Source organism: Xenopus laevis, chromosome 9_10S (assembly GCF_017654675.1).
Source record: "Xenopus laevis strain J_2021 chromosome 9_10S, Xenopus_laevis_v10.1, whole genome shotgun sequence".
NCBI classification, from domain to species: domain Eukaryota; kingdom Metazoa; phylum Chordata; class Amphibia; order Anura; family Pipidae; genus Xenopus; species Xenopus laevis.
The window spans coordinates 42380981-42407891 of NC_054388.1; the positions used below are offsets into that span (position 1 = coordinate 42380981).

Below are 26911 nucleotides of genomic sequence, written 5' to 3' on the forward strand. Positions count from 1 at the left end.
GCCTGGTAGATGTCACAGGGAAGTTCTACAGCTGTTCTTGTTGGCATTAGAAACTCCCAGTATCCCCCAACAGGCAAACAGACATAGCAGCAGTAGTACAGGAGACATAGACTGTAGGGAGGGCTAACTCAAGAGTGTTACATAGTAACATACATAGTAACATAGTAAGTTAGGTTGGATAAAGACACACGTCCATCAAGTTCAACCTTTTTACTTTTTTTTAACCTGCCTATCTGCCAGGCCGTCCCTAAACCTGCAGGACCCACTGGTCTGTGCACACTATGTACATCTATGTCCTCAAACTGTTGTAAGGGAGACAGATGGACATCTCCCACCCATATGTATAAATACAAATATCCAGAGAATGTAAGTTGTGGGCACACTATAAGCTATACCTTCATACTGTACTATCTAAGGGAAACAATATGACACCACTCACCCTTATTTATAAATATACAGAGAAGGGATGTTCTGGGCACACAATAAGCTATACCCTCATACTGTACTGTCTAAGGGAAACAATATGGCACTTCTCTCCCATATGTATAAATATATATAGAGAGCTGTTCATTGCACACAACAGACGAATAAGAATGTCTCTCATGGCTGGGTTACACATAGGGTTGCCAACTTTTCTGGAAAAAAATACTGGCCTTCCTATATATTTATCTTTTTTCCCTATTAATAACATTGGGATCAGCCATCATTTTTACCGGCATAGGCAGTGCAGGAGCAGATATAGGAGGAGATCATGCAAAATAAGGAGGTGTGAAAGAAAGGTGGTTATGTAGGAGGAGCTGGAACTGGTATTGAGCTATAGAAAGAATAGACCTGAGATAGGGGTAAGTATATAGCTGATGTGCCCTGCATCAGCAGATAGGAGATGCCCCAGATAGGAGGCTACCTGCTGAAATTCTATAGAAGATAAGCAGGTACCCCAGGTAAGGAGCCTGGAAAACATTTAATAGCAAAAGAGGGGCCCAAGAAAGTAATTGTCCGTTATTAAAAGCTTTGGTATAATGTTTAGAAGAACAGAGGCAGGGCCTGAGCGGCTGCACTGAAAGGGCACATCTTAATGTCTGAAACCCACCGTTAAGTACCCCAGAGGATGACATTTGGTGAGCTCTAAAGACACACTATATATATATAATATATACTATTATATATATATATATAATATATACTATTATATATACTATTATATATATATATATATATATATATATATATATATATATATATATATATATATATATATATATATATAATAGTATAAGTATAACTGAGGGTGGGAAATAAAAAGAAGGGGCAGAGGAATAAGAGGGAAGAATAGTAGAGAAGGGGCAATAGGCAAGAAGGTGGTGGGGGGGGGGCTGAAGGTAGAATATAAGGAGGAGAAGGGTCAGTTGAAGATGAGAGCAAAATGGGCAGCAAATATGAATTGTAACAATAGAAAATAAGGAGATTGAAGGGGGAAAAGAAGATGAAGAAAAGAAGGGTCAGTAGAGATGAGGGGTAGAAAGGGGTAATAAATGAGCAGCAGAAAACAATGGGGACAAGCCCAGTCTGGCAATTTCTAGATTCTGGCAATTGCCAGAGGGGTTGTTATAATTGATGCCATAGACAGTCACTATTTATTGGCTGGCGGGGGCTGTTAGGGTCAGCGCCGATTCTTGCCTAAGGGCCGCCTGAGGTGGCTCCTGCAATGCCGCCCCCCTCGCCGACTTACCTGTCGGGAGGGGAGGCAGGAACACTAATGCGAGGGAGCGCAATTGAGGTCTCTCGCATTAGTAAAGCTGAATTTCCGGTTTAAAAAACGTAAATTCGGCTCTTAAAGGTACCAGGAGCGGCTTTTTGCCGCCCCTGGAAACCTCTCCGGCGTTGCCGCCTGAGGCGAGCGTCTCAGCTCGCCTCATTGGCGGCGCGCCCCTGGTTAGGGTCTCTGCACACCTGAAATGCCAGGGCCTATTTTGATTCATAGTCCGGACCTGAATGAAGAGAAGGGGCAGCAGAGGACAGGAGGAATGGACAGTGTTAGGTGAGGGGAGACAGGACAATATTAGACGAGGGGAGACAGGACAGTGTTAGATGAGGGAGACGGGACAGTATTAGATGAGGGGAGACAGAACAGTGTTAGATAAAGACAGGACAGTGTCAGGGGTGTTTCGCCAATGAAGCGAGTTGAGGCTGTCACCTAAGGCGGTAGCGCCCCACTAGGTACCAGGGGCAGCAAAAATGCTGCTCCTGGTACTTTAAGAGCAAATTTCCGGGGGAGGGGGCAGCAGCAGCTGCCTCAGGCGGCGGAGGGGCCAGGATCGCCCCTGGACAGTGTTAGATGAGGGAGACGGGACAGTATTAGATGAGGGAGACAGGACAGTGTTAGATGAAGACAGGACAGTATTAGATGAGGGAGACAGGACAGTATTAGATGAGGGGAGACAGAACAGTGTTGGATGAAGACAGGACAGTATTAGATGAGGGGGACGGGACAGTGTTAGATGAGGGGAGACAGGCGCTAAGCAGCAACCGGGCGAGGCCGGGGATTCCCGTCAGCTGATGATGTCACGGCCCATGAGGCGGAGTTGGGACAGGCGGGAAGGGCAATAGGCGGAGCTGATGTTGGAGGGAGGAGTCACGGGCAGGGTTAAGATGAAGGTAATGCTTAGGACTAGGAGGCTGTGAAAGACAAGAGAGAAAAGAGGCGGGCGCGGAGGAGGGGCTTAAATCACAGTAATACTAATAGTCTGGGTAGAAGCAAGTAGGCGTATCAAACAGGCATAAGAGGTTTCCCCGGTGGGAGGAGTTAACGCTAGTGGGCGGTACATGGGCGGGGTTGAGACGAGTGGAGGGCTCCAGAGGGGCAGGCCGGAGCCTCGGCGGATGGAGGGGCCTTCTCCTTAGAATCAGAACAAACGTCCAACCCGGGGCCCTGGGCCCGCAGACATGGAGCTGGAGGACGGCATGGTGTACCAGGAGGACCCGGGCAGCTCGACTGTTATGTCTGAGCGGGTGTCGGGTCTGGCGGGTTCCATATACCGCGAGTTCGAGCGGCTGATCGGCCAATATGATGAGGATGTGGTGAAGGAGCTGATGCCCCTGGTAGTGGCGGTGCTGGAGAACCTGGACTCAGTATTCGGCCAGAACCAGGAGCACGAGGTGGAGCTGGAACTGCTCAGGGAGGATAACGAGCAACTCATCACCCAGTACGAGCGAGAGAAGGCGCTCCGCAAGCATGCAGAGGAGGTACTGGGGCCCGGGGCCACACGCTTTCACTCTGCCACCATTACTATTTTAACTGCCCCCCACTGTCCCATCTCTTCCTACTGCTCTACTCATGATACCCAACTACCTACTCCTGTACCCCAATCTCAACTCTTAACACTCTACTGTACCCATAACACCCAACTACCTACTTCTGTACCCCAATCTCAACAATATCACTCTACTGTACCCATAACACCCAGCTACCCACTCCTGTACCCCAATCTCTACTCTAACACTCTACTGTACCCATAACACCCAACTACCCACTTCTGTACCCCAATCTCAACTCTTAACACTCTACTGTACCCATAACACCCAACTGGCCACTTCTGTACCCCAATCTCTACTCTAACCCACTACTGTGAACTGTGTCTCATAACACTTTAATGTTCTCCATTATTGGCCTGTGTGTGGGGCCATCCTTCGGACTTCTCGGATCGATATCTGGCAGGGTGAAAAATCCCATCGGATCGCTGCAGCATCTGTTAGTTGATGCGGTCCCGCGATCCAACCATATTGCCTCCATTCTGATCCAATCGTTGGACCCTAGGGACCACGAGCGGATAAGCCTGATATCGCCCACCTCAATGTGGGCATATCGGGGAGAGATCCGCTCATATGGCGTACATCGCAAAACGAGCGGATCTCCCTGTTTATAGCCACCTTTACTGTTTACAGTGTTAGCAGTTAAATGCCACTTACTGAACCTATTATGTCTTGGCTTCCCCACCACTGTATCCATTACACTTTAGTAATTTACTCTGTATCTCTCCTTTTAATCCTTACACCCTACCAAACCAAATTACCCAATTATGTACACCAATCTCCTCCTACTCTCTACTCTACCCATGAATTAACTTTACTGTATTGATCTTTCTTTATCAGTCTACTGTACTCCTAACTGTAACCTTTTCTGTGACTTAGTCTACTGTTCCTATAAACCTACTGTTTCTAGCACATCCCGATCTCTCCACTGTGCTTCTACTATACCCATAAAACGTAATTGCCCCTCCCGTACCACTGATCTTTTACTTGTCCTCTGCTGTACTCGTATACAGGTATGGGATCCGTTATCCAGAAAGCTCCAAATTACAAAAAGGCCATCTCCCATAGACTATCCAAATAATCCAAGTTTTTCAAAATTATTTCTTTTTTCTTTGTAATAATATAACCATACATTATACATGACCCAAACTAAGATAAAATTGATCCCTATTGGAAGCAAAACAAGCATATTGGGTTTATTTAATGTTTATATGATTTTCTAGACTTAAGGTATGAAGATCCAAATTATGGAAAGATCCTTAATGGTGAAAACACCAGGTCTCGAGCATTCTGGATAACTAGTTCCATACCTTTACCAAATGCTGGTACTGTACCTCTGATTTCCCCCTACTCCTTCCCCTTGTACTTCTGTCAACTGTACCTGTGATCTATCTATCGGTTACTTTATCAATCTATTAAATGCCCCAACTGTACCTCTGATTTCTCCCCTTTACTTAGCCTCTTTGCTGCTCTGCTCCATGCCACCCTGTTGTTTTACTTGCTGTACTAATCATTTTCCTCACTGTACTCCTTAACTAAAATCAACAGACCCTTTTATGTGCAATGCTAACCTTTTCCCTAACACATCCCTCACATTCCCTAAACTCACCCATAACTTTACACAAGGTGTAGTAAGTAACATGTAGCAACCATTCAGATATTTGTTTTCACACAGGTAGCTAATAATCACTTGCCTGCAATATGACTGCTTTGTGACGCAAGACTAGGTGCATAATGTTGAAATTATATTGCACTACCTCACAGTACCCCTACTCCTTACACTCATTCACTGCCACTCTTTGCCCTTTCCTACCCTTAAAGTTTTATTCTCCCCACTGCCTACTATTCCTTTAAACTCTTATCTACCGCCTACAGTACCCTATAGTCTCTCCGTAATCGCATTATGTGTCCCTGCGCTGCTGTCTAGTCCATTTAAATCTCATGCATTCAAAATCACCATTTTAACTTCTGTCTTTTTTTAGTTGAAAGTTGGGGATTTTCGTTTTAACTGAATATGAAAGAGAAACTGTCAGTAAATAATGGGATTCTATTTCAGTGTGTGCAGTTATAGTGCCGTAAGGGTAAATCTGTACGAACTGTCGTCTTTTTTTTTTTGCCTTGGCATCTCTGAAGCCCCTTAGAGGACTCCTGCAGTAGCCAGACAAATGAAGACTAGGAGCAGCTATGTGTTCTGCAGGGCATAATGTGAAGCATGCAATGGACATCTCCTTCCTTAAAACATTGCTTTTTTTCCCCTAGGCAGTTCCATTGGTCTAATAAATCAATTTGTAGTTCATGTTGTAGGAAAAGGCCAGAACAGTAATCCACCTCCTCAATAAAACACATTGGGGTCAAAGATTACTGCTATTGTGTTTTGCTACATTTTGCACTATGAATTGATTGATTCCTTTGGAGATCAGCACAGGTTACTCCGTGGGAAAAGCCAAAAATTGTTCAACTAGTGTGCTACAGTCAATCACAACCATTCCACTGGCCCAATAACCTCACATTTTCCCAATATTATTTCATTAAACACCCCCTAAATTGAATCAACATGGGGACAGCTTTGGTGCTTTAAATGATAAGAATAGAAGTACACTCTATCAGTGTGCCTGGCAATCAGATTAGAGTGCCACATACCTGCTGTTATGGTACCTGCCAAGCCTGGACTGGGATTCAAAATAGGCCCTGGCATTTCAGGTGCACAGAGGCCCAAAGAGCCCCCCACCAGTCCACTAAATAGTGACTGTCTGTGGTATTTTACAGCAGCCCATTTGCCAGACTCAGATAATCAGTCTGGGCCTTGTACCCTCCAATCAGCTGCCCTTCCTGCCACAGCTGTGGCCAGTTGATAGGGATGCCCTGAATCCACTATTTTGGATTTGGCTGAACCCCTGAATCCTTTGCCAAATATTTGGCCGAATACCGAACCGAATCCTAATATGCATATGCAAATTAGGGGTGGGAAGTCTGATAACACTGCTTGCCTTCAGGCCTCACTAATGAATTGCTTAATCTGGTGTGACCCTTACTACATTCTCTTACTAGAGAACCAATGTATTTTTAGCAATCATGGCCAATTTAACCCAGAATACATTCAAAGGTGACCAATAAGTAATGGCTATTTAACCTATGGATAAACTAGTACTATCAGAACTGAGCAAACCCAATGTCTTCATTTATGGATTTCGATTGGTTAGGTTTTTGCGTATGGGACATCCTGAACCAGAAGGAATTGTAAGTTCATCGCTGAAAGAGCAACAGATTGCAGTAATTCAGTAGTGAGAGCCATAGGGCCCCAGTAAAAGGTCTTAACATTTTTTGTGACCATTTGAAGAAGGACTTGACAGCCCTAAAAAATCACATCGAACTGGCTGCTTTATGGGCCTGCTGAGGACTAAACGGATTTCCTCCCACTGCAGTATCCTAGTTCAGTTCATGCGTAGGTTCTGCAAATTCAAGAGGTGGAGGCCGCTGGTTAAAAATATAATGATGTTGTTTGGCGTTTTAGGGAGTGCTGGGAGGAGTAGTTTGACAACAATTATAGGCTGTATTGCTCTACTTCATTTTGACACCTCTTGCATACATCCGATTAGCCGTTGCATAGCCGTTTGTAGTTGGTGTCTCTTGGCTAGAGACTGACAAGACACCAGCAATGAATGCGCAATATGTTGGCGCTCTAAAAATACTTGATGATAATAATAATATAGAAGTCAGTGGGAGGTTTTAGAAGTGCTTTGCTTCCCACCATGGTCTCAACAGTTTTGCGGATCATGCTATTAATGAAAATACACTAAATTTACTGTTCTATTTCTTTAAAATTATACCATTATTTAACTATCAGGGTAGGTACCAATAACAGCCTATCCGCATACAGCTTGGAACATTTTAATTGGTTGCTTTGGGTTACTGTAACATTACATGTGTACATTTCTACCTCTTTTTGCATAAGGAATTGTATATTGTTGTGTACAACACTGATTAACTATATTAAAAAACAGAATTTTCATTGGCATGTTCCCTAAACTACTGGAAGTTAACTTATTCTGTGAGTAGTCTCCATCCTAAGGAGTGGCTGAATTTCCTCTGCTGATTTCCTCTTCCCTAAGAAGTGACTCTTCCATGAACTTCTCTCTTTCCTGACACTATTGGCCTTTCCTAAAATAACATATTGGGTGGCGGCTTCTTTCCTTTGCATTTTAAATCATCACCTCCTCTGTGTTCCCGGTGGTAGAGATTGGCACATAATCTGTGTACTAGGATTGAGCATTTTGCTTGACCTGTCCCGTTTATCAGCCTTGGTTTTTCCAAAATGATGCAGCAAGTGTTTTAGGGTTATTTTGCCAGTAAGACTGTACCATAATCACATACAAAGTGATTGTTTTGCCTAAAAGGCCCAGGTTCCCCCTTTAAAAGGGATGTGGAACACTGATTTTGGAAGATAAACAAAACAAGACACATCAACCATCTGCAATGAAACCTGGTAGTTGGATCCTCTGTATTGGATTCACGCACAATAAATACATCTGCCCCAGCCATGTGTGTGGTCTTCTTCCCTGGATTCTATAAGCCCACCCTGATCAGGGAGGTTCCTTGCTGGTATCTTACATATGAACCACACTGATAGTGGCATTGTTATCTGCAATTGGGTCAAAGGTTTTCTTTCAGCCAAATGCACTGATCTCTGAACTTTATTGGGGCGGGGGAGGAATATCTTCTATTCATAGGATTGGGACAGACCATACAAAGAGTAATTTGGGTTACTGAGCACTCTAGAAAGTTGTGCATTTTGGACTTTGTACTGTGATGCCATATTTGGGAACTTTATTTTGCTTTTGTGCTTGCAGTGTATGGGCAACACAACTTCCTTCTCCAGCTGAGCAGACCCCTTCCTAATCCACCTACACCCTTGCTAATGCTTAAAGCTGCCCATGGGCCCATGCGCTTCTTGGCACGTGTTTGGATCATGTAGGTTTGCAAATCCCGGCAGACCATATTGGCATGTTGACTTGGTCAAACTTTGACCACTGAGGAAGAGTCCCACAGGAGTCCGGTCAGGCAGACCTTTGCCCGAACTACTTCCACCCACCACTCAATGTGTTCCACCTACCTAGACCCAGCCTGGCCTGCAAATGCAAATAGTTAACTTACTTTCCGACCCAGGTCCTGCGAAACTAGGATTGACATCACTAGAAGTGGTGTCACACTGGAGCCTAATCATCTGGGTAAGGGGACAAATTGTATGATAACCTCAGGGGAGGGCAGGAGGGACCAGTCCTGCACCTTAAATGTACCATAAACTACTTTATGAAAAACGTTAAAAAAAACTTACTGCCCGCCGGTACCTGACCGACTACACTAGTGGTCCCCAACCAGTGGCTCACAAGCAACATGTTCCTTACCAACCCCAGTGGCCTCAAATCAGGTGCTTTTTTTCCAATTCTTGGCATAGAGACAAGTTTTGGTTTCATAAAAACATTGTGTACTGCCAAACAGATCTTCCTGTACACTGCTGTCCACATAGGGTCTACCAAATAGCCAATCAAGGCCTTCAAATAAATGTTACCTAAGTTCTTATCATATTTAGGTTTGGGATTTTGTTAGGCCAGGCACTTGAATCTGAATCCTGCTGAAAACTGCTCTGATTCGACTGAATCCTGGATTTGGTGCATTACTACTCCAGACTAGATCACCAGCTTATTGGCTCGTGTATAGTGCTGCTTGACTTATAATGGGCAAGGACAATGTTGGCACATTAATGAGGTCCTTGTCTGATGGATGTCAGTAGGCCAGCTGTATGACCAGTGCTGTATATGTTTTAATGGCTTGTATAGCGTTATTCATACCACTTTACATGCACTTGATTGATGGAGCTGCCATGTCGGTTGCTCGTGACTAGGAACAAGTGCTTTTTAATAAAGATTATTCTAATATTTAAAAACCAGCTTGATCATTAGTGGTGCCGGGGGCTGTGTGTGAGAGTCATAAGGTTTATATCTTGTGATAGAAACTTGTGCCGCAACCTTGCCTGAAGCCAGTGACTTCCGTAGCCTTATATAAGCCATGCTGAATTGCACTTCTGTCATGGGGGGGGGGGGGGTTTGTTGATAATGTATGCTTTGATCCCATTGTTAATGTTGAAACACAAGTTTGATCAAACTGACCCTACATACCCATGTTTGCTTGACCAGTTTTGTCAATTTCGGCCATATTGCCCAACTGCCTTGGCTCACATATCAGGTCTAGTTGATGTTTAACAAGCCTTTTGCGCAGATAATAGGAAGGTGGCCATACACTTCTACTGTATTCAGACAGAATCACTCAGTACTTGTCTCTTTAAGTGCTGTGTCATTGCAGCTTGATTGACTCTCCTTCCATTGCCTTGCATGGGAATAACATGACTGCCAGGATTTTCAGTTTTCATAGGCAGGAAGCTCTGGAAAATCCAAAATTTCCAGGTATAAATATTTTTGAGTGTAAGGAGCCAAGGGGTGCTATAACTGCAGAGTGGTGCTTATGTGCTAAATATCCTAGTGAGTTGGTGTGCACTTATTGTATGTAATGTTTACAGGAATGCTCAATTTAAGATCCCCTATAGAGAAAAAGACTGTTGTGTTTGTACATATGGGTTGGAGGTACCATATTGTTTCCCTTAGACCGTGCAGTATGAATGTATAGCTAATTGTGTGCCCAGAACATTCCTTCTCTGAATATTTGTATTTATACATATGGGGAAGAAGGTGCCATATTGTTTCCCTTAGACAGTACAGAATGAAGTTATAGTTTATTTTGTACCCAGAACATTCCTTCTCTGTATATTTGTATTAATATATATGGGAAGAAGGTGCCATATTGTTTCCTTTAGACAGTACAGTATGAGGGTATAGTTTATTATGTGCCCAGAACATTCCTTCTCTGTATATTTGTATTTATACACATGGGATGGAGGTGCCATATTATTCTCTTAGACAGTACAGTATGAGGGAGAGAACATTCCGTCCCAATATATTTGTGTTCATACAAATGAGTAGGAGGTGCCATATTGTTTTCCTTAGACAGTACTGTATGAAAGTGTAGCTTATTGTGTGCCCAGAACATTCCTTCTGTGTATATTTGCATTTATACATATGGGTAGGAGATGCCATATTGTTTCCCTTAGACAGTATAGTATGAAAGTGTAGCTTATTGTGTGCCCAGAACATTCCTTCTGTGTATATTTGCATTTATACATACAAGTAGAAGGTGCCATATTGTATACCTCTGACAGAACAGTATGGGAGCAGGGCTTATTGTGTGCCCAGGACATCCCTCTTGAAGGAAACTTATTATTTTTGTGTTCTTTTCACTTGTAGAAATTTATAGAATTTGAAGACTCCCAAGAGCAGGACAAGAAAGATCTTCAGTCCCGAGTGGAAAGTCTGGAGTCACAGACCAGGCAACTTGAGCTCAAAGCAAAAAACTATGCAGATCAAAGTAAGCGAAGGTTAACTTTTCTTTATCCTACAAACTATCTTGCCATCAATTATACATGTGCCTTTGTTCCAATTGTCATTTTTTTCTGTTTTTGTGGTCTTTTTGTAGCTCTTTGTTCTGCTGGTTTCTGGTCCCTAGCGTCTATATCTATCTATATATATATATATATATTTAAGGTCAGGCCACACTGGGCGTTTTGGGGAGATTTGGTCGCCTGGCGACTAATCGCCTCGTTTTTGCGGCGACCAATCTCCCCAAACGGCTTCCCTGACTCTGCACCGGCTAAAATGAAAAAACGCCGGCACTAATCACACGCGCCAATTCGTTTTCCGAATTCGCCCGAAGTTTCCTCGTGAGGCAAACGAACCGCCGCGTGTGATTAGCGCCGGCGGTTTTTCATTTTAAGCCGGCGCAGAGTCAGGGAAGGCGTTTGGGGAGATTGGTCGCCGCAAAAACGAGACGATTAGTTGCCAGGCGACCAAATCTCCCCAAAACACCCAGTGTGGCCTGACTTTAAAAGGTGAACCACCCCTTTAAAGTAATACTGACACTAAAAAAAATCTCTTCAAAATATTACTGAACATGAAAAGTTAATCGTGTTGCATTTATCACTGGTAAGTCTGCTAATGAACTACTGCTGCACAAATATAGCAGCCCCCACGTAGAGGAGCATTAGGGATCAGATGGGTAATGTAAAAGCGCAGGCAACATTATAAATAACATGCAAAGACAATGTCATGAACAGATATGCTCTAAATGGCCTGTAACAACCACAAGAGAATGGCATACTTTAAAGGAGAACTAAACCCTAAAACTTAAAATGGATAAAAATACCACATTTTATATACTGAACCTATTGCACCAGCCTTAAGTTTCAGCTTCTCAATAGCAGCAATGATCCAGGACTTCAAACTTGTCACCATCTGCGACACTCACATGCTCAGTGGGCTCTGAATAGCTGTTGAGAAGCTAAGCTTAGGGGTTGATACAATTATCAAGCAGAAAATTATCTTGTCCTGTAATGTAAGCTTAGACTATAGGGCTGATTATGAAATTATGATTCAAGTTGCACTGGGTTCTGTGCTGCTATGTAGTAATTATCTGTATTAATTACTAATCAGCCTCATATTGTGACATTTCTATTCTATGTGTACTGTATATTGTGAGTTGGTCCCTAAGCTCAGTAAGTGACAGCAGCACAGAGTATGTGCAGTGAATCAGCAGAAAAGAAGATGGGGAGCTACTGGGGCATCTTTGGAGACACATATCTTTACTGCTAAAGGGCTGTGGTTGCCTTGGGTTAGTACAGAAGCCCAAAACACAATGTACAACATTTCTAGCCTACTTCTTTAGTTAAGCTTTAGTTCTACTTTAAAGGAGAAACAAACCCATAATAAATAAAAACCCCTACCCCCCTACCCTACATAGACCCCCCTCCCCCCAGCCTAGCTGCCCCACCCCCGGGCAAATGCCCCTAACTCTTTACTTACCCCTCCGAGCAGATTCTGTCCAGCGGACTTCACGTGCGCCATCATCAGCCGATTCGGTAATTTTCGGAATGAGACTGGAGCTTCAGCAATTTTCTTGAGTTTTGGCGCATGCACAGTTGTTGCGAAACAGAAAATTGTTCCAACTGTGCATGCGCTGATTAGCCAGGCTCATTCTGAAGATTACCGAAGAGAAGAAGATGGTGCCCGTGAACTCCGCTGGACAGAATCTGCACGGGTAAGTAAAGAGTTAGGGCATTTGCCCGGGTGGGGGGCAGCTAGGCTGGGGTGGAGGAGGGAAGTGGTAAATGTAGGGTAGAGGGGTAGGGTTTTTTTTTTTTATTAAGAGTTTTTCTCCTTTAGGGTAAGGCCAAACGAGGAGATTCGGGGAGATTTTGTCGCCTGGTGACTTATCCACGTCTTTTGCGCGACTATCTCCCCGAACTGCCTCATAGTTTTTTCCCCATAGGCTACAGCGCAAAATCGCCTGCGCTAATGCACACGCGGCGATGCGTTTTCAATAGTCGCCCAAAGTTGCCTGAGGCAATTTTGGGCGACTATTGAAAACGCATCGCCGCGTGTGCATTAGCGCGTGTCAATAGCAGCAATGATCCAGGACTTCAAACTTGTCACAGGGGGTCACCATCTTGGAAAGTGTCTGTGACACTCACATGCTCAGTGGGCTCTGAGCAGCTGTTGAGAAGCTAAGCTTAGGGGTTGTTGAAAATTATCAAGCAGAAAATGAGGTTGGTCTGTAATATAAGCTGATGCTACAGGGCTGATTATTACATTCTGATGCTAATTGAGCTGGTTTCTGTGCTGCCATGTAGTAATTATCTGTATTAATTACTAATAGGGATGCACCGAATCCAGGATTCGGTTCGGGATTCGGCCAAGATTCGGCCTTTTTCAGCAGGATTCGGATTCGGCCGAATCCTTGTTTCGAGCCGAACCGAATCCAAATCCTAATTTGCATATGTTAATTAGGGGCATGTAGGGAAATAACATGACTTTTTGTCACAAAAGAAGATTTTTTTCCACTTTTGCCTTTCCTATACCTAATTTGCATATGCAAATTAGGATTCGGATTCGGTTCGGTATTCGGCCAAATCTTTCACCAAGGATTTCGGGATTCGGCCGAATCCCAAATAGTGGATTCGGTGCATCCCTAATTACTAATCAGCCTTATATTGTGACATTTCTATTCTATGTGTACTGTATATAGTGAGTGGGTCCCTAAGCTCAGTAAGTGACAGCAGCACAGAGCATGTGCAGTGAATCAGCAGAAAAGAAGATGGGGAGCTACTGGGGCATCTTTGGAGACACAGATCTTCACTGCTAAAGGGCTGTTGTTGCCTTGGGCTGGTACAGAAGCACAAAACATAATGTACAACATTTCCAGCTACTTCTTTAGTTAGGCATTAGTTCTCCTTTAAAGGGATTTCCACCCAAAAACGAGGAGAATGCAATTCTAAGCAACTTCCCAATTCATTTATTGCTCATTTCTCTGGTTTTATGTATAAATATCATTGTTCTTAAAAAAGCTGCATTTCTACATCCCTTCTGTTCTCTGGCTCGGACTCTTGAAACAATGTAGCAACAGTTCTCCTGCAGGTCTGTTAATCAGCTGAATTCTGCTGCATTGTTTCAGGAGTCTGAAAAAGCAGCACAAAGACAATAAAAAAGTCTGCCAGATGCTTCATCCAATGACAAATGCGGATTAGAATACCATTTTCTTTCATTTCTTATTGCAATAACCGGTTTTGTGAACAGAAACTTTCCATGTGGCCAATATCAAATTATTTTCTCTTTACATTTCAGTCAGTCGGTTGGAGGAGAGAGAGGCAGAACTAAAGAAAGAGTACAATGCCCTCCATCAGCGGCACTCGGAGGTAGGACATGAACTTTCACATTCACACCGCTGCCACTTACACAGTGACTTATTCTTCCCCCTATAATTCAATGTTTCATTTCATGGAATGCAGCCATACATGCAGATATCGCTTCTTATCACTGTTGGGGCGCAGCGTCTGGACTGCATGAAGCAGTAGCAATTGGCTATAGCTACAGAAAGTTTAGCTGACCATACGTTTAAGTCCAAGGGCACACTGGTTTGATTTTCAGCTTGCGGATAAATTAATGCAGAGAATCGGCCCCTAAGCTCAAACCAACCAAACCTCTGTGCCTGCACCCGGAACCTCTGTGTTGACTTAGATGCAGGAACATGGAGTGGATTTTGATACCGAGGCCGCCACAGCATTTCTGGGCACAGGCACAGAGTAGGGGTTGATTCTTGGCCTCCATTTATCTGCAGGCTGAGAATCAGCCCAGTGTGCCCTGAACCAATTGTTTGGGCCACAGACCAATGATCAATCTTAATGGGGACCTGTCAGGTGAGGACGCTGATTTCCTAACCAACCTGATAGATAGGCAGCAGTGACGTAACTAGAGGGGGGCGGGCCCTGGCGCGGGATCCGCTGCCGGGCCCCGCCCCCTCCGTAAACCCGGACATGGCCGGAAATCACGGCGCGGGAGCTGCCGGGGGGCCCTGAGGGGGTGCGGCCCCTGGCCCAATCACACCCCCTGCTCCCCCGGTAGTTACGCCACTGATAGGCAGGTAGCATACACGGGGCAATAAACTGCCCACTCTGTCTGGCAATTAATCTAGTTTATGCCCACTTTTAGGTGGTTATTTATTCAAGTCTGAATTCCAAAAAATCAGGCTTTTTTGTGGAAAAAAAACCAACTTTTTTTTCCTGGATTTATTATACCCCGATGATGGAAAATGTAAGAATCCGAAAATCCTGCATCTGAGACCTACTGAGGTTGTACTGTATATAAGGGGGTTATTTATTAAAGTCTGAATGCTAGAAACGTTGAAACATTTTAGTTTGGTTTTTTTTTTTTACTATAAAATCTGAATTTTTAGTGGAAAAACAAAACGATTTATTTTACCCAGAGGATGGGTTTCAGTCTTCAATCTGAGAATCTGAAAATCCGGGATCTCAGACCTGCCGAGGAGTATTCCCAAAGATCTCCTGATCTGCGGTGTGCTTCGTGCAAAAGTCTGACGATTTTGTGGTTTTCGAGCAAAGAATTTTTGGGCCAAAAATCCGAAAAACCAGTACGATTCGATTTATCTCAATTTTTTTCCTGCACAGTAAATTTTCGGGGAAAGAACCTGTATGGATTTGGTAGGAGTATATTTCAGAAAATAATGAGAGAAATTCGGATTTTGATAAATAACCCCCTCACAGTCCATTTTTGTACTTGCAGTGGGAGAGTGTATTTCTTTGTACATTTGCCTGTCTCCCCTGTGCAGTTATTCTTTCTGGAGGAGGCTCTGGATATGGAATAGGAATCTTTGCACAGGATACTTTTTCCTCCATATCATTTTTGAATTGGGAGAGAGAATGATAAGGAAGCTTATCTCAAGCAGAGCATCCACAAATTTGCTTAATCCATACAAAAACTGATTTGGGCTTAGTAAAGAGAATCTGATTCTAAGCAACTACTCAATATCCATTCATTCCTCATTCTCACTGGAGTTATTGTTGTGTGTAAATGTCATTGTTACTGAAGCTGTATTTGTCAGAACCAGCAGTGTAGCAAGGGACAGACACGGCTTTCAGTAGCAATGATATTTACACCTAAACCAGTTAGAATAAGAAATTAATGTACAGTGGTGCTTGAAAGTTTGTGAACCCTTAAAAATGTTCTATATTTTATGTCAATGCGACCTAAATCATTATCTGATTTTCAAATAAGTCCTAAAAGTAGATGAAGAAAATCTATTTAAGTTATGTATTTATTGAGAAAAAAGATCCAATAACATTTCTGCTAGTGGCAAAAGTAAGTTAATCTGTAATCATTTACTTTTTCTCAGTATTTGTGTGACCCTCTTGTGCAGCAATAACGTCAACTAATTGTTGTGGTAACTGTTGATGGGTCCTGCACAATTTTAGCCCATTCCTCCATACAGAACAACTTCAGCTCTTGGATGTTGGTGGGTCTCACATGAACTGCTCACTTTAGGTCTTTCCAAAACATTTCAGTTGGATTAAGGTCAGGACTTTGACTTGGCCATTCACTTTATTCTTCTTTAACCATTCTTTGGTAGAACATCTTGCATGCTTAGGATCGTTGTCTTGCTGCATGACCCACTGTCCCTTGAGATTCAGATCTCGGACAGATTTCTTGATATTTTCCTTTAGAATTATCTGGTATAGTTCGGAATTCATTGTTCCATCAATGATGGTAAGCAAAACAGGCCCAAACCAGAACACTCCCACCACCTGTTTTACAGATGGGATAAAAGTTCTACAAAGTTTCTCCAAATGTAACACTCCTGATTTAAGCTAAAAAGTTCTATTTTGATCTGTCCAGAAGAACTGTCTTCCAGTATCCTTCTGGTTAGTCCACATGATCTTTAGCAAACTGTAGATGGTCAGCAATATTCTCTTGGGGGAAGCAGTGCCTTTCTCCTTGCTACCCTGCCATACACACCATTTCTGTTCAGTGTTCTACTTATGGTGGACTCATGGATGAACATCAACATTCTCCAATGTGAGACAGTTCTTCAGCTGCTTAGAAGTTACCCTGGGTTCCTTTGTAATCTTTCACACTATTAGATGCCTTGCAGTTGGAGTTATCTTTGATGGTCAGCCACTTCTGGATAGGATAACGGTCTTGAATTTCCTCTATAAATTTTGGTAAAACCATGCCCACTTTTTGGCCACACACTCATTTAACAAAACATTATTCAGCCATGCCAGTATTAAATGGATAATCAGAATATTTAACGCAGATCTGACCGTATATTACATATACTACAAACATGGATAATTAGCATATTAACCCAACTGTTCCAGTATAATCACTGTAGAACTGGCCACTGAGCACTCCATTAATCCCAGACAAGCAAGTAAGATCCCTAAAACATGGCCAATGAACAGACCTTGTCTGTGCTTGTGGCAGATTTGCAGTAAGGCTGAGTCATGAGAAGTACCCCTGTTCATTAGGGGTTGCTCATCTTTAAAATAACTTTTAGTATGATGTTGAAAGGGATATTCTGAGACAATTTGCAATTGGTTTTCATTTTTTATTAATTGCGGTTTTTAATTATTTATCTTTTTATTCAGCAGCACTCCCGTGTGAAGTTTTAACAGGGTAATTTAGACCCTAGCAACCAGATAGCTACCAACCAAGTATTGGTTCAGTGAGAAACTGGAGTATGAGGAGGAGATACCTAAATAGAAGATTAATAATACCAGTAACAACAAAATTTAGTCTCCTAACGATACAGCCCATAGTACAATAGTTTATGGGCTACCTGGGGACTACTCTATGGCCCCCTTTTGAAAGCCAGTTCAGAAGAAAAAGACAAATAAAATAAAAACTGAAGGATGAACACAGTAGCAGTTCCATGTGTAAATACCCCCAGAAATTAGCAGGATGGCATAGGGGCAATTTAATTTATAAAAACCACAGAACTCATAACAGGATGGCACAGGGACAATTCAATGTATAAATTCCCCCAGCATTCAATGTATAATGATACAGGGGCAATTCCATCTATAATACTTCAGCTGTTAAAATTCAGAAAGACTAATCAAGGAGTTAAATCTCAGAGAGTTAATAACTGTTAGAGAAAATGGGTAAAAATTGCTACAAGATAAGGGAAGTGAGAATGTAGACAACGTAGAAAACCCCCACCAAGTAAGGAGTAACAAAGCTGGAACAGTTGTTGGTGTTGGGGGAGCCTCCGAGCCACAAGTATTTACCATCTGTCATCCTTGCCTAATCACAGTCAGGAACAATGTTCTTTCTCTCCGCTTTCAAAAGAAACCAGTATGGGGGGTGGGAAATTCAAAGCAATCACTGCCCTGCCACCGCACTTCTGCTTCCGGCTTCCTCCTTCTTGCGCTCTCCTCCGCCCCCTACCTATCAAAAAAAAATCTCTGCCACAGGCCCTAATATATGACATTGTGGTGTGGCAAAAAATTAATAAAGTTAAAAAATAAATCATAAAGCTGTCTGTAGGCCCCCAAAAACAGTGCCCCATTTGCCCTGTTATTAAAGTGTCCCTGAATAAATACATATACATGTACTAATTTTAGTTTTATTCGTTAAATTTTATTCACTTGATGAATGATGATGTTTTAAGTCACGTGGACATAAAAATATAGGTATTTTAACAAACTTTCAAGCGCCACTGTATATTGAGAAGTTTAGCTTAGAGTATTTTACTTCATTAGGCAAATGTATTATTGGGTTTACATCCCCTTTAGCCTTTCCAACAAGCGCATGCTCATTCTGGGTGCTTACAATATTGGGCTCACATCACTTGCGCCTCAGCAATATCTCGGGAAAGTGCAGATCACCCTGTGCATTGCTTGGCAACTGCTCATGTGCTGCTCCTGTGTATGATTGTGCTGATTAGACAAATGCTCTCTCCACGTGTTTATTTCACTTTTTTTTTTTTTTTTTTTTTTAAATTAAAGGGTCTAATTTTTCCAAAATAACAGCTATTAGACATAAGCATTTCACCCTGCGTTGGATTCGACCTGCATTCGGTGTCACTGTGACAGAATGCTCTGTTATACAGATAGATAGAATCTCAGCCATAAAGCAGGGCAGAACTGCTGCTTACAATGGGTATCCATGTTTATCAGTTTGGATGGGTGCTAGATTTTATTTATAAACATGTTTTGGTGAATTTTATAGTCAATAAAAAAAAAACATGTTTTCCCTGACCTTTTAGTATTTACTTTTAATACATTTTAATATTTATGGTATATATTTTTTATTGTAATCATTAATGGTTATCTCATAATGGGCTGTTAAGTTCTGAGCAGACCCAACTGTGCAAATACATAGTAAAACGGGATTTAATAACGAGCTTTAGAATATATGGACCCGTGGGTATCTGCAGAAGGGGGCAAGAGGGGACAGTTGCCCCACCCTGGCTTCTTCAGCTGGTTCCAGGACATTGTTTATAAATTTGATTTTTAATATCACACAATATTTTTCAAACTTCCCACCCAAGGCAAGCCTCAATCATCTTTAACTCTGACAGTGATGTTGGCAGGGGCTAAGGAGGATTTGAAGGGAAGCCTGCGGTGCCATTAATAAAGTTAATTGGTAGGCAGTTTACCTGTAGCATTTGCAGGGGATTGGCTGAGCTAAGAACATGCGCTTAGTAGGGAGTGTTCATTGGCTGTTACTACATTAGTGGGAGGGCTTAGGAAGGAGGAACTTTTTTTGAAAAGCGTCTTTTAATTAAAACCGAGTTTGCCACCTATGATGTGTAGAGTAGCATTAAATAACAATAGCAAGTGTAATTGTTTTCATAAATGAAAATTAATTTAGGTAGGAGTGTATTCATTTATTACTAGGGATGCACCGAACCCACTATTTGGGATTCGGCCGAATCCCTGAATCCTTTGTGAACGATTTGGCAGAATACTGAACCAAATCTAAATTTGCATATGCAAATTAGAGGCGGGAAAGGAAAAAGTGTGAACATTTTTTTCACTTCCTTGTTTTGTGATGAAAAGTCGTGATTTCCCGCCCCTAATTTACATATGCAAATTCGGATTCGGTTCGACCATACACAAGGATTCGGCCGAAACCTGCTGGAAAAGGCAGAATCCTGTCCAAATCCTGAACCGAATCCATGATTCGGTGCATCTCTATTTATTACCATATTATGCATAATTGGGTTATCTACTGCATAGGTTCATTTTCAGTGGAATGCTGCCCTATATGATATTAGCATACATGACCCCCGGGACATTTTCTCTGGACACCCATGTATGGACCAGGTGACATATAAAGGCACATGTTTATAGTTTATCATTGGGCATATGCCTGTGGCTATAATCTCTGATGATAGTCAAGTGGAAGTTCGTGTTGGTGGCAAATCTAGAGAGACACCATCTTGTTTGTTGTCCCTTTATTCCCAATGGTTCTGTTTATGTGCCTGGTTTGGAGGGACTAGTTTCCCTTTATCCTAAGTCAGTGCGGGTTCTCAAGCCCTTTCTCCAGCTAGCGCTAGATGCAGGTTGGAAAATTCTGGACCTGCACATTATTAGTTATGTGGCAACAGGTGTCTCCTTTAAAGGGGAACTCCCGCTTCAAAACCAAAATTTGATAAAGAGGCCCACATAACACAGAAACCCCTAATATACCCATCACAGTTACCTGTTTCTTCAATAAGTATGACTAAATGCCATTTTCTATGCTGAAATCCAGCTGATTAACAGTTCTTCTCTTTCTGCATCATTTGAAATCCTGGCAGGGAAGGAGGGACTCAACACTAATGTTACAAATTGTAACAACAACCACAGCTTACAGACAGCATGCAGGAACTACATAACCCACAATGTTCCGTTTCTTATTGAAATCACATGTGCAGGGAATTGTGGGGTTTGGAGGATGCAGGCTGAGGACAGATGGCTGTTGATACAAAGTAACAGTAGTCAGCCAGCTCAGCAAAGTAGTCAGACAGATCAGCAGAAGAGCAGGGGGCTAGGCTTAGGGAACTGTCAGAAATCATTAAAAATCATGAAAAGTCTGCATATTTTTTAATTGATGTATATGGCAAAATTGCTTGAAATTATGTTTACTGTTCAAAAAGCTTAAATTATGTTTGGAGTTCCCATTTAATTTTTTTTATTTTTTTTGCAGATGATCCATAATTACATGGAACACTTGGAACGTACCAAACAGCTTCAGCAGCTACTAGGTGGCGACCAATTGGAATCTTCCTTGCACAGCAAAATTCGGTACATTTTTTTTTTTGTCACATTTGTATAGGAGTGAAAAAAGACCTCTCCCACACTCCCTCTTTGTGCCACAGAGATAATGTAGCCTTTGTAGGGAAATCCTCCAACAATCATCTGGCTGATTCAATAAAAGGTTGCTGAATGATTGGAATTTTGTAGGAGACGAGAACTGTAATGTGCTGGAACTAAACACATTAAAGCAAGCAAACGTTACTCTGCAATTTCATTCCCAAGCAGAGGGCAGAAAAAAATTATTTTAATATAGTATAAATGTAACAATTAAAAAGTTTGGCTTAACATTAGAATTGCAGTACAGAATTCTAAAAAAAAATGTTGGAAATGTTTTAAATTCTGAATTGTAATATTGACCAATTCCAACATCCTTTTCATATTGTGCTACATCTCCCTGCACCCTCTTGTCAGGCTGGGTAGAATGCTGTAAACTGTAGTTAAAACCATCCTGCTTTTTATAATATTATATACTACAGGTGTGGGACCTGTTATCCAGAATGCTAAGGACCTGAGGTTTTCTGGATAACCGATAATTTGGATCTTCATACAATTAGAAAGTCATGTCAACATTAAGGGGCAGATTTATCAAGGGTCGAATTTCGAAGTGGAAAATACTTCGAAATTCGACCATCAAATTGAATACAGGTATGGGACTTGTTATCCAGAATGCTCGGTTTTCCGGATAACGGATCTTTCCGTAATTTTGGTCTTCATGCCTTAAGTCTACTAGAAAATCATGTAAACATTAAATAAACCCAATAGGCTGCTTTTGCTTCCAATAAGGATTAATTATATCTTAATACAAGGTACTGTTTTATTAGTACAGAGAAAAGGGAAATCATTTTTAAAAATTTGGATTATTTGGATAAAATGGGAGCCATTCCGTAATTCAGAGCTTTCTGGATATCGGGTTTCCGGATAAGGGATCCTATACCTGTACTACGAAATTCGAAGTCAAATTCTTAGGATTATTTGCATCGTACATCGTATTCCAATCGTAGTATGATCGTACTTCGAATCGTACGATTCAAACGATTTTCCTTTGAATACAAAAAACTTAGAAATATGCTCTGGAAGGCGAAGTATTGAAGTCGAAATTATTTTAAAGAGACAGTACTTCAATTATCAAATGGTCGAATAGTCAAACGATTTTTACTTCGAATCGAAGTCGAAAGTAAATTTGAAGTCGTAGTATCCTATTCAATGGTCAAAGTATCCAAAAAATTACTTCGAATTTCAAATTTTTTTACTTGGAAAATTCCCTCTAATTCACTTCGACCCTTGATAAAACTGCCCCTAAATAAACCCAATAGGCTGGTTTTGCTTCCGATAAGGATTAATTCTATTTTAGTTGGGATCAAGTACAAGTTACTGTTTATTATTACAGAGAAAAAGGAAATCATTTTTAAACATTTGGATTATTTGATTATAATGGAGTCTATGCTAGACGGCCTTTCCGTAATTCAGAGCTTTCTGAATAACTGGTTTCTTGATAACTCATCCTATACCTGTACATGTTTCATATTTATAGTGGCTGAGACCATTTCTCTTATAATGATACACAATATTATTTTCTTTTTTGTTTCATTTAAAAAAAAAAAAGACAGATGTATTAAAAAATATATACAGTATATAATTTCAAATAGATTTTTTTCCAGTTTGAAATGATATATTTTTAGATATTTCTGTGTTTATATATATATATATATATATATATATATATATATATATATATATATATATGTGTGTGTGTGTTTTCCCTGTTTGTAATTTATGTTTCAAAATTATGAGCTAAAATATTAATTTCAATTTTCCCAAAATTCATCTGGTTTCTTTAGAAAATGAGATGTATGTTGTGTCCCCTTTAATGCGTGGAAGCCGGTGTATTGTTAATGAAGGAGGGTTGGGGCTTTGCCTGGGAAATGAGCAGATCCCTGGTTATTTATTTATTTGGAGAGACGAGCAGGGAGAGAGAGGAGGGTGATGTCATCGCTGTGAAGCTCCTGCAGGAGTGGATGAAGCGGGAGCCCATGGAATTGTTATTGTGGCAGTGTCTGAATGACAGAGTCTCAGCCTCCCCAAGAGTCCCCCTCGTTCGTCGCGTAGCTTTCCTTCTACCGGCGGCCCACCATGCCAGCGCAGCGCCATGAGTCCCAGATGCATGCTTCTGTTTGTGTTTGGCTTTGTTGGCGGGGCGGTGGTCATTAATTCTGCAATTTTAGTCTCCCTCTCCGTTCTGCTGCTCGTCCACTTTTCCTTCTCCAGTGGATTGCCAGCCCTGACGGTGAATCTGCCCAGGATACTCAGGTACGTCGGCCTTGCCTCCGCTCCGTCAGCCTTTGCTTTTATGGCTGCAGTTTGGGATCTCTGTCGCACTAGGGCATCTCTGCTGTCTGTCTCCTTAATCTCTCTCTCTTCTTGAACTCCTTTCTTTCCACAGATCTCATTCATTCTCCCTAGCAATGGTGCCTGACTCTCCATGAAATGTAACCCTTGCCTGGGGCACTTATTTGTATTCTTAGTGCAGATTTCTGGTATATCAAGTGTTGCATTATTGGGATAAGTGTCAGTTAAGCCAGAGGGGGACTTGTATTTAGCATGAGATGGTTTAGTGGCCCCACTGTGAAGTCATTGGTCAGCTCAGCTGGAACTTAAATTAAATTGCTTGCTTTTTTTAACCCTTATTTGTGCCGACAAGGCGACAAGTGCCCCCTAATATTCTTCCCCATCTGACTAATAATTAGAGACTGTCTGACTCATGCCTCTTAGTACCTTGCAGCAGAGAACCCTTCCCTCCCGTCACTCTCATGTTTGTCTGTGCACACTACAAATACCCTAAATATTATTTAATGTACAAACTAACATAATATCGAATATAATATATTCATAAATTAATGTCTGCTCTATAATTTATTTGTAAATCTCGCTCTTTCATGGTAGGGGTATATGTGTGTGTGTGTATATGTATGTATGTATGTATGTATGTATGTATATATATATATGTATAGTATAGATAATAGAATTTTGATTATTTTTAAACAAGTGTATTTAGTGAGAGACACAGAGGGTGCACAGAGGAACTCTTATGTAATTCTTTTAATATTTGTATAAACATGTATTTATATATTCCATGAGGCTGTACTATAGTCACTAGGATTTACTAATACAGGTATGAGACCTGTTATCCAGAATGCTCGGGACCTGGGGGTTTTCAGATAACTGATCTTTCCTCGATTTGGATCTTAATATCTATATAGAAAATCATGTAAACATTAATTAGGGTGGTTTTTCTTCAAATAACGATTAATTATATCTTAGTTTGGATCAAGTACAAGGTACGGTTTTATTATCACAGAGAAAAATTATATACTTTTAAAAAATTTGGATTATTTGATTATAATGCTGTCAATTGCTGTCATAAGTTGGGGCTTTCTGGATAACAAGTTTCCGGATAACGGAATCCTATACCTGCAGTGGCGTAACTAGTTGTTACTGGGCCCCATAGCAAATTCAATTTAGGACCCCAAAATATTTATAAGATGGCCTATTTTACCAAGATATATTAAAATTGCTAATTAATTAGGGTCTCACTAGGCCCCCTACACTCCTGGGCCCCCCTGCAACCGCAGGGTCTGCTTCCTCTATAGTTACGCCCCTGTATACCTGTATATATGTTTTTACTCATTTAGTGCATGTCCTAGTTCCTTTGCAAGTATACACATATGGTTATGAGGCTGAACTACAGGACTAAATAGCCACATATACCTCAACTATTAAAGTCACATGACTGCGGCAGCTATGAAACTGACAATATGTGTAGCCCCATGTCACACACACACACACACACACACACACACATCCAGGGAACCATTCTCATGTCAAGTCTTATATTTATATGTAACATTGAACGTTATCTATCTCTGTCTTTATCTGTTTTGGGCTAGTGGGGTAGCTGACCCCTGTTTTGCATTATATTTTTTTGATTGAGCATAGGCAAAACAATATGAATTTGTCCTGAGTTGGTTGTTCAGTCTCTAGTAGTTTTATTCAATGTTCCAGAGCAGATTATCTCTGCATAAATATCAGTAATTGCTCGTTCCAATAGGGAAAAGTGAGATGTACCTGTCACACACTGCAGCTGAATTAGTGGCTGTGCGTGCGGTGGCAAACAACTGTGTAATTAGCCAGGTTCCCTGTAAATCCCCACGGCGAGGGGGAGAGAGAGACTGGGACAGTTGAGACTCCGCAGCTGTGCTGCTATGTATTATGGGCTGATCAGAAAGAAGATGTTACAGGCGAATGTGGCACAGTTGGGTGCAAATACTCTCTCTGCTTCTGATCCACTGAACTAGGGGCAGAGATTTACATTGGGACCAGAGCAATGTTGTATTTATAAGATAGAAATTAAAATATCACAAATAAAAGCCAAAATCACTGCAGGCGCCAACTTACCCCCCCCCCATGATTGCTGTCCGACCTCGGACTGGCACTACTGTTTTTTAAAACTTTTCGCCCTAGGGTACTTTGTATTCTACAGCTATTTTTTGTACTGCTGTGGGCATTATTTGTGGGATTAAAAAGGAAGGCTTAGATATAGATTAGTATTAAATGGAAACTAACCCCAATGTAAAACCCTGCTTCATGTATGTAGATAAACCTTTTTCATAATAACATATCTGTTGCTTAAATATTCGGTAAGTGAATGTATTTACTTACCATGAAACCCTGTGCTCCTATCAGCAGAAAACTGCACCGGCCCGGGGTTATTCCAGCGAGCACCACGGAGAGTTCCTTTTCCGGCTTCTTCTTTCTTCGACGGCTGCGCATGAGAGTGAAAAGCCGAACTTTAACTAAAAAGTCAGCTTTTTCATTCTACTGCGCATGCGTCTGCCCCGGGAAATTTGAAGAAAGAAGAAGCCGGAAGAGAAGCACTCCATGGTGCTCGCTTGAATTACCCCGGGCCGGTGCAGTTTTCTGCTGATAGGAGCACAGGGTTTCATGTAAGTAAATACAATCACTTGCGGGGTGCCTAACATTTGGCACCCCAAGTCGAAAAAGACTTTCCTTCTCCATTAAGACAGATGTTTTGTTTAGGTAAAATTTGGCTAAATTCATCTGAAGTGATGAATTCTTTGAAGTCATACTGTTGTTAGCAAAAGTAAATTAAACAGATATTTGTGTCTGGTTTGTAGTTCTCCTTGAATAGAAGTTCAAAATGGCCACCAGTTGGGTAAAACTGGTATTGATACTATTATATGCTATTTTTATTGCAAACAGGAAAGAGCGTCCAATCTCACTCGGAATCTTTCCACTGAACCCTGGGGACTCTTTGCTCATACCTCACAGCCAGGGTTCTGAGACACCAGGGAACGGTCCATGGAAACACCCAGATCCAAACCATCCTTGCTGCAATACCAGTTTGAAGGTAAGACTGCTACAGGTCCTTGCCTGAAGTCATTAGACAATGGCTTCAGGCAAGGACCATGGGGTCCCCAATCTTTTTTTTTTTTTTTTTTTTTTTTTTTTTACCAGTGAGCCTCATTCAAATGGAAAAGAGTTGGGGAGCAATATGTGCATGAGAAAAGTTCCTGAGTGTGCCAAATATGGGCTTTGAATGACCATTTGGTAGCTCCTATGTGGACTGGCAGCCTAAAGGAGGCTCAATTTGGCAGTACTCATGGTTTTTATACAACCAAAACCTGCCTCCAAACCAGGAATTTAAAAATAAGCACCCGTTTGAGGCCACTGGAAGCAACATCCAAGTTGCTCACGAGGCACTGGTTGGGGATCACTGGTCTAACCTGTCTGATATATATGTTGTATAGGTACAATACATTGGCC

At 41.6% G+C, this 26911-nt stretch overlaps 1 protein-coding gene across 5 annotated transcripts in view; it reads left to right on the forward strand.

Annotated features, from left to right (window-relative positions):
* Nucleotides 1–2751: 2751 nt before the first annotated feature.
* Nucleotides 2752–26911, forward strand: part of spag9.S (sperm associated antigen 9 S homeolog) — a 57650-nt gene continuing 33490 nt past the window's right edge. For 2 of the 5 annotated variants that reach the window (XR_001933378.2, XM_018238552.2), the window contains exons 1-5: nt 2752–3243; nt 10662–10782; nt 14091–14161; nt 20961–21058; nt 26348–26495. Coding sequence is in view for 4 of the 5 variants with exons in the window: in XM_018238552.2 (XP_018094041.1) it covers nt 2944–3243; nt 10662–10782; nt 14091–14161; nt 20961–21058; nt 26348–26495 (738 nt within the window). In the remaining variant the exon portion in view is untranslated. Of the gene's footprint in view, nt 3244–10661; nt 10783–14090; nt 14162–20960; nt 21059–22988; nt 23378–26347; nt 26496–26911 lie in introns of those variants that run through there. The other 3 variants (XM_018238553.2, XM_041578971.1, XM_041578972.1) reach the window with 3 other exon arrangements.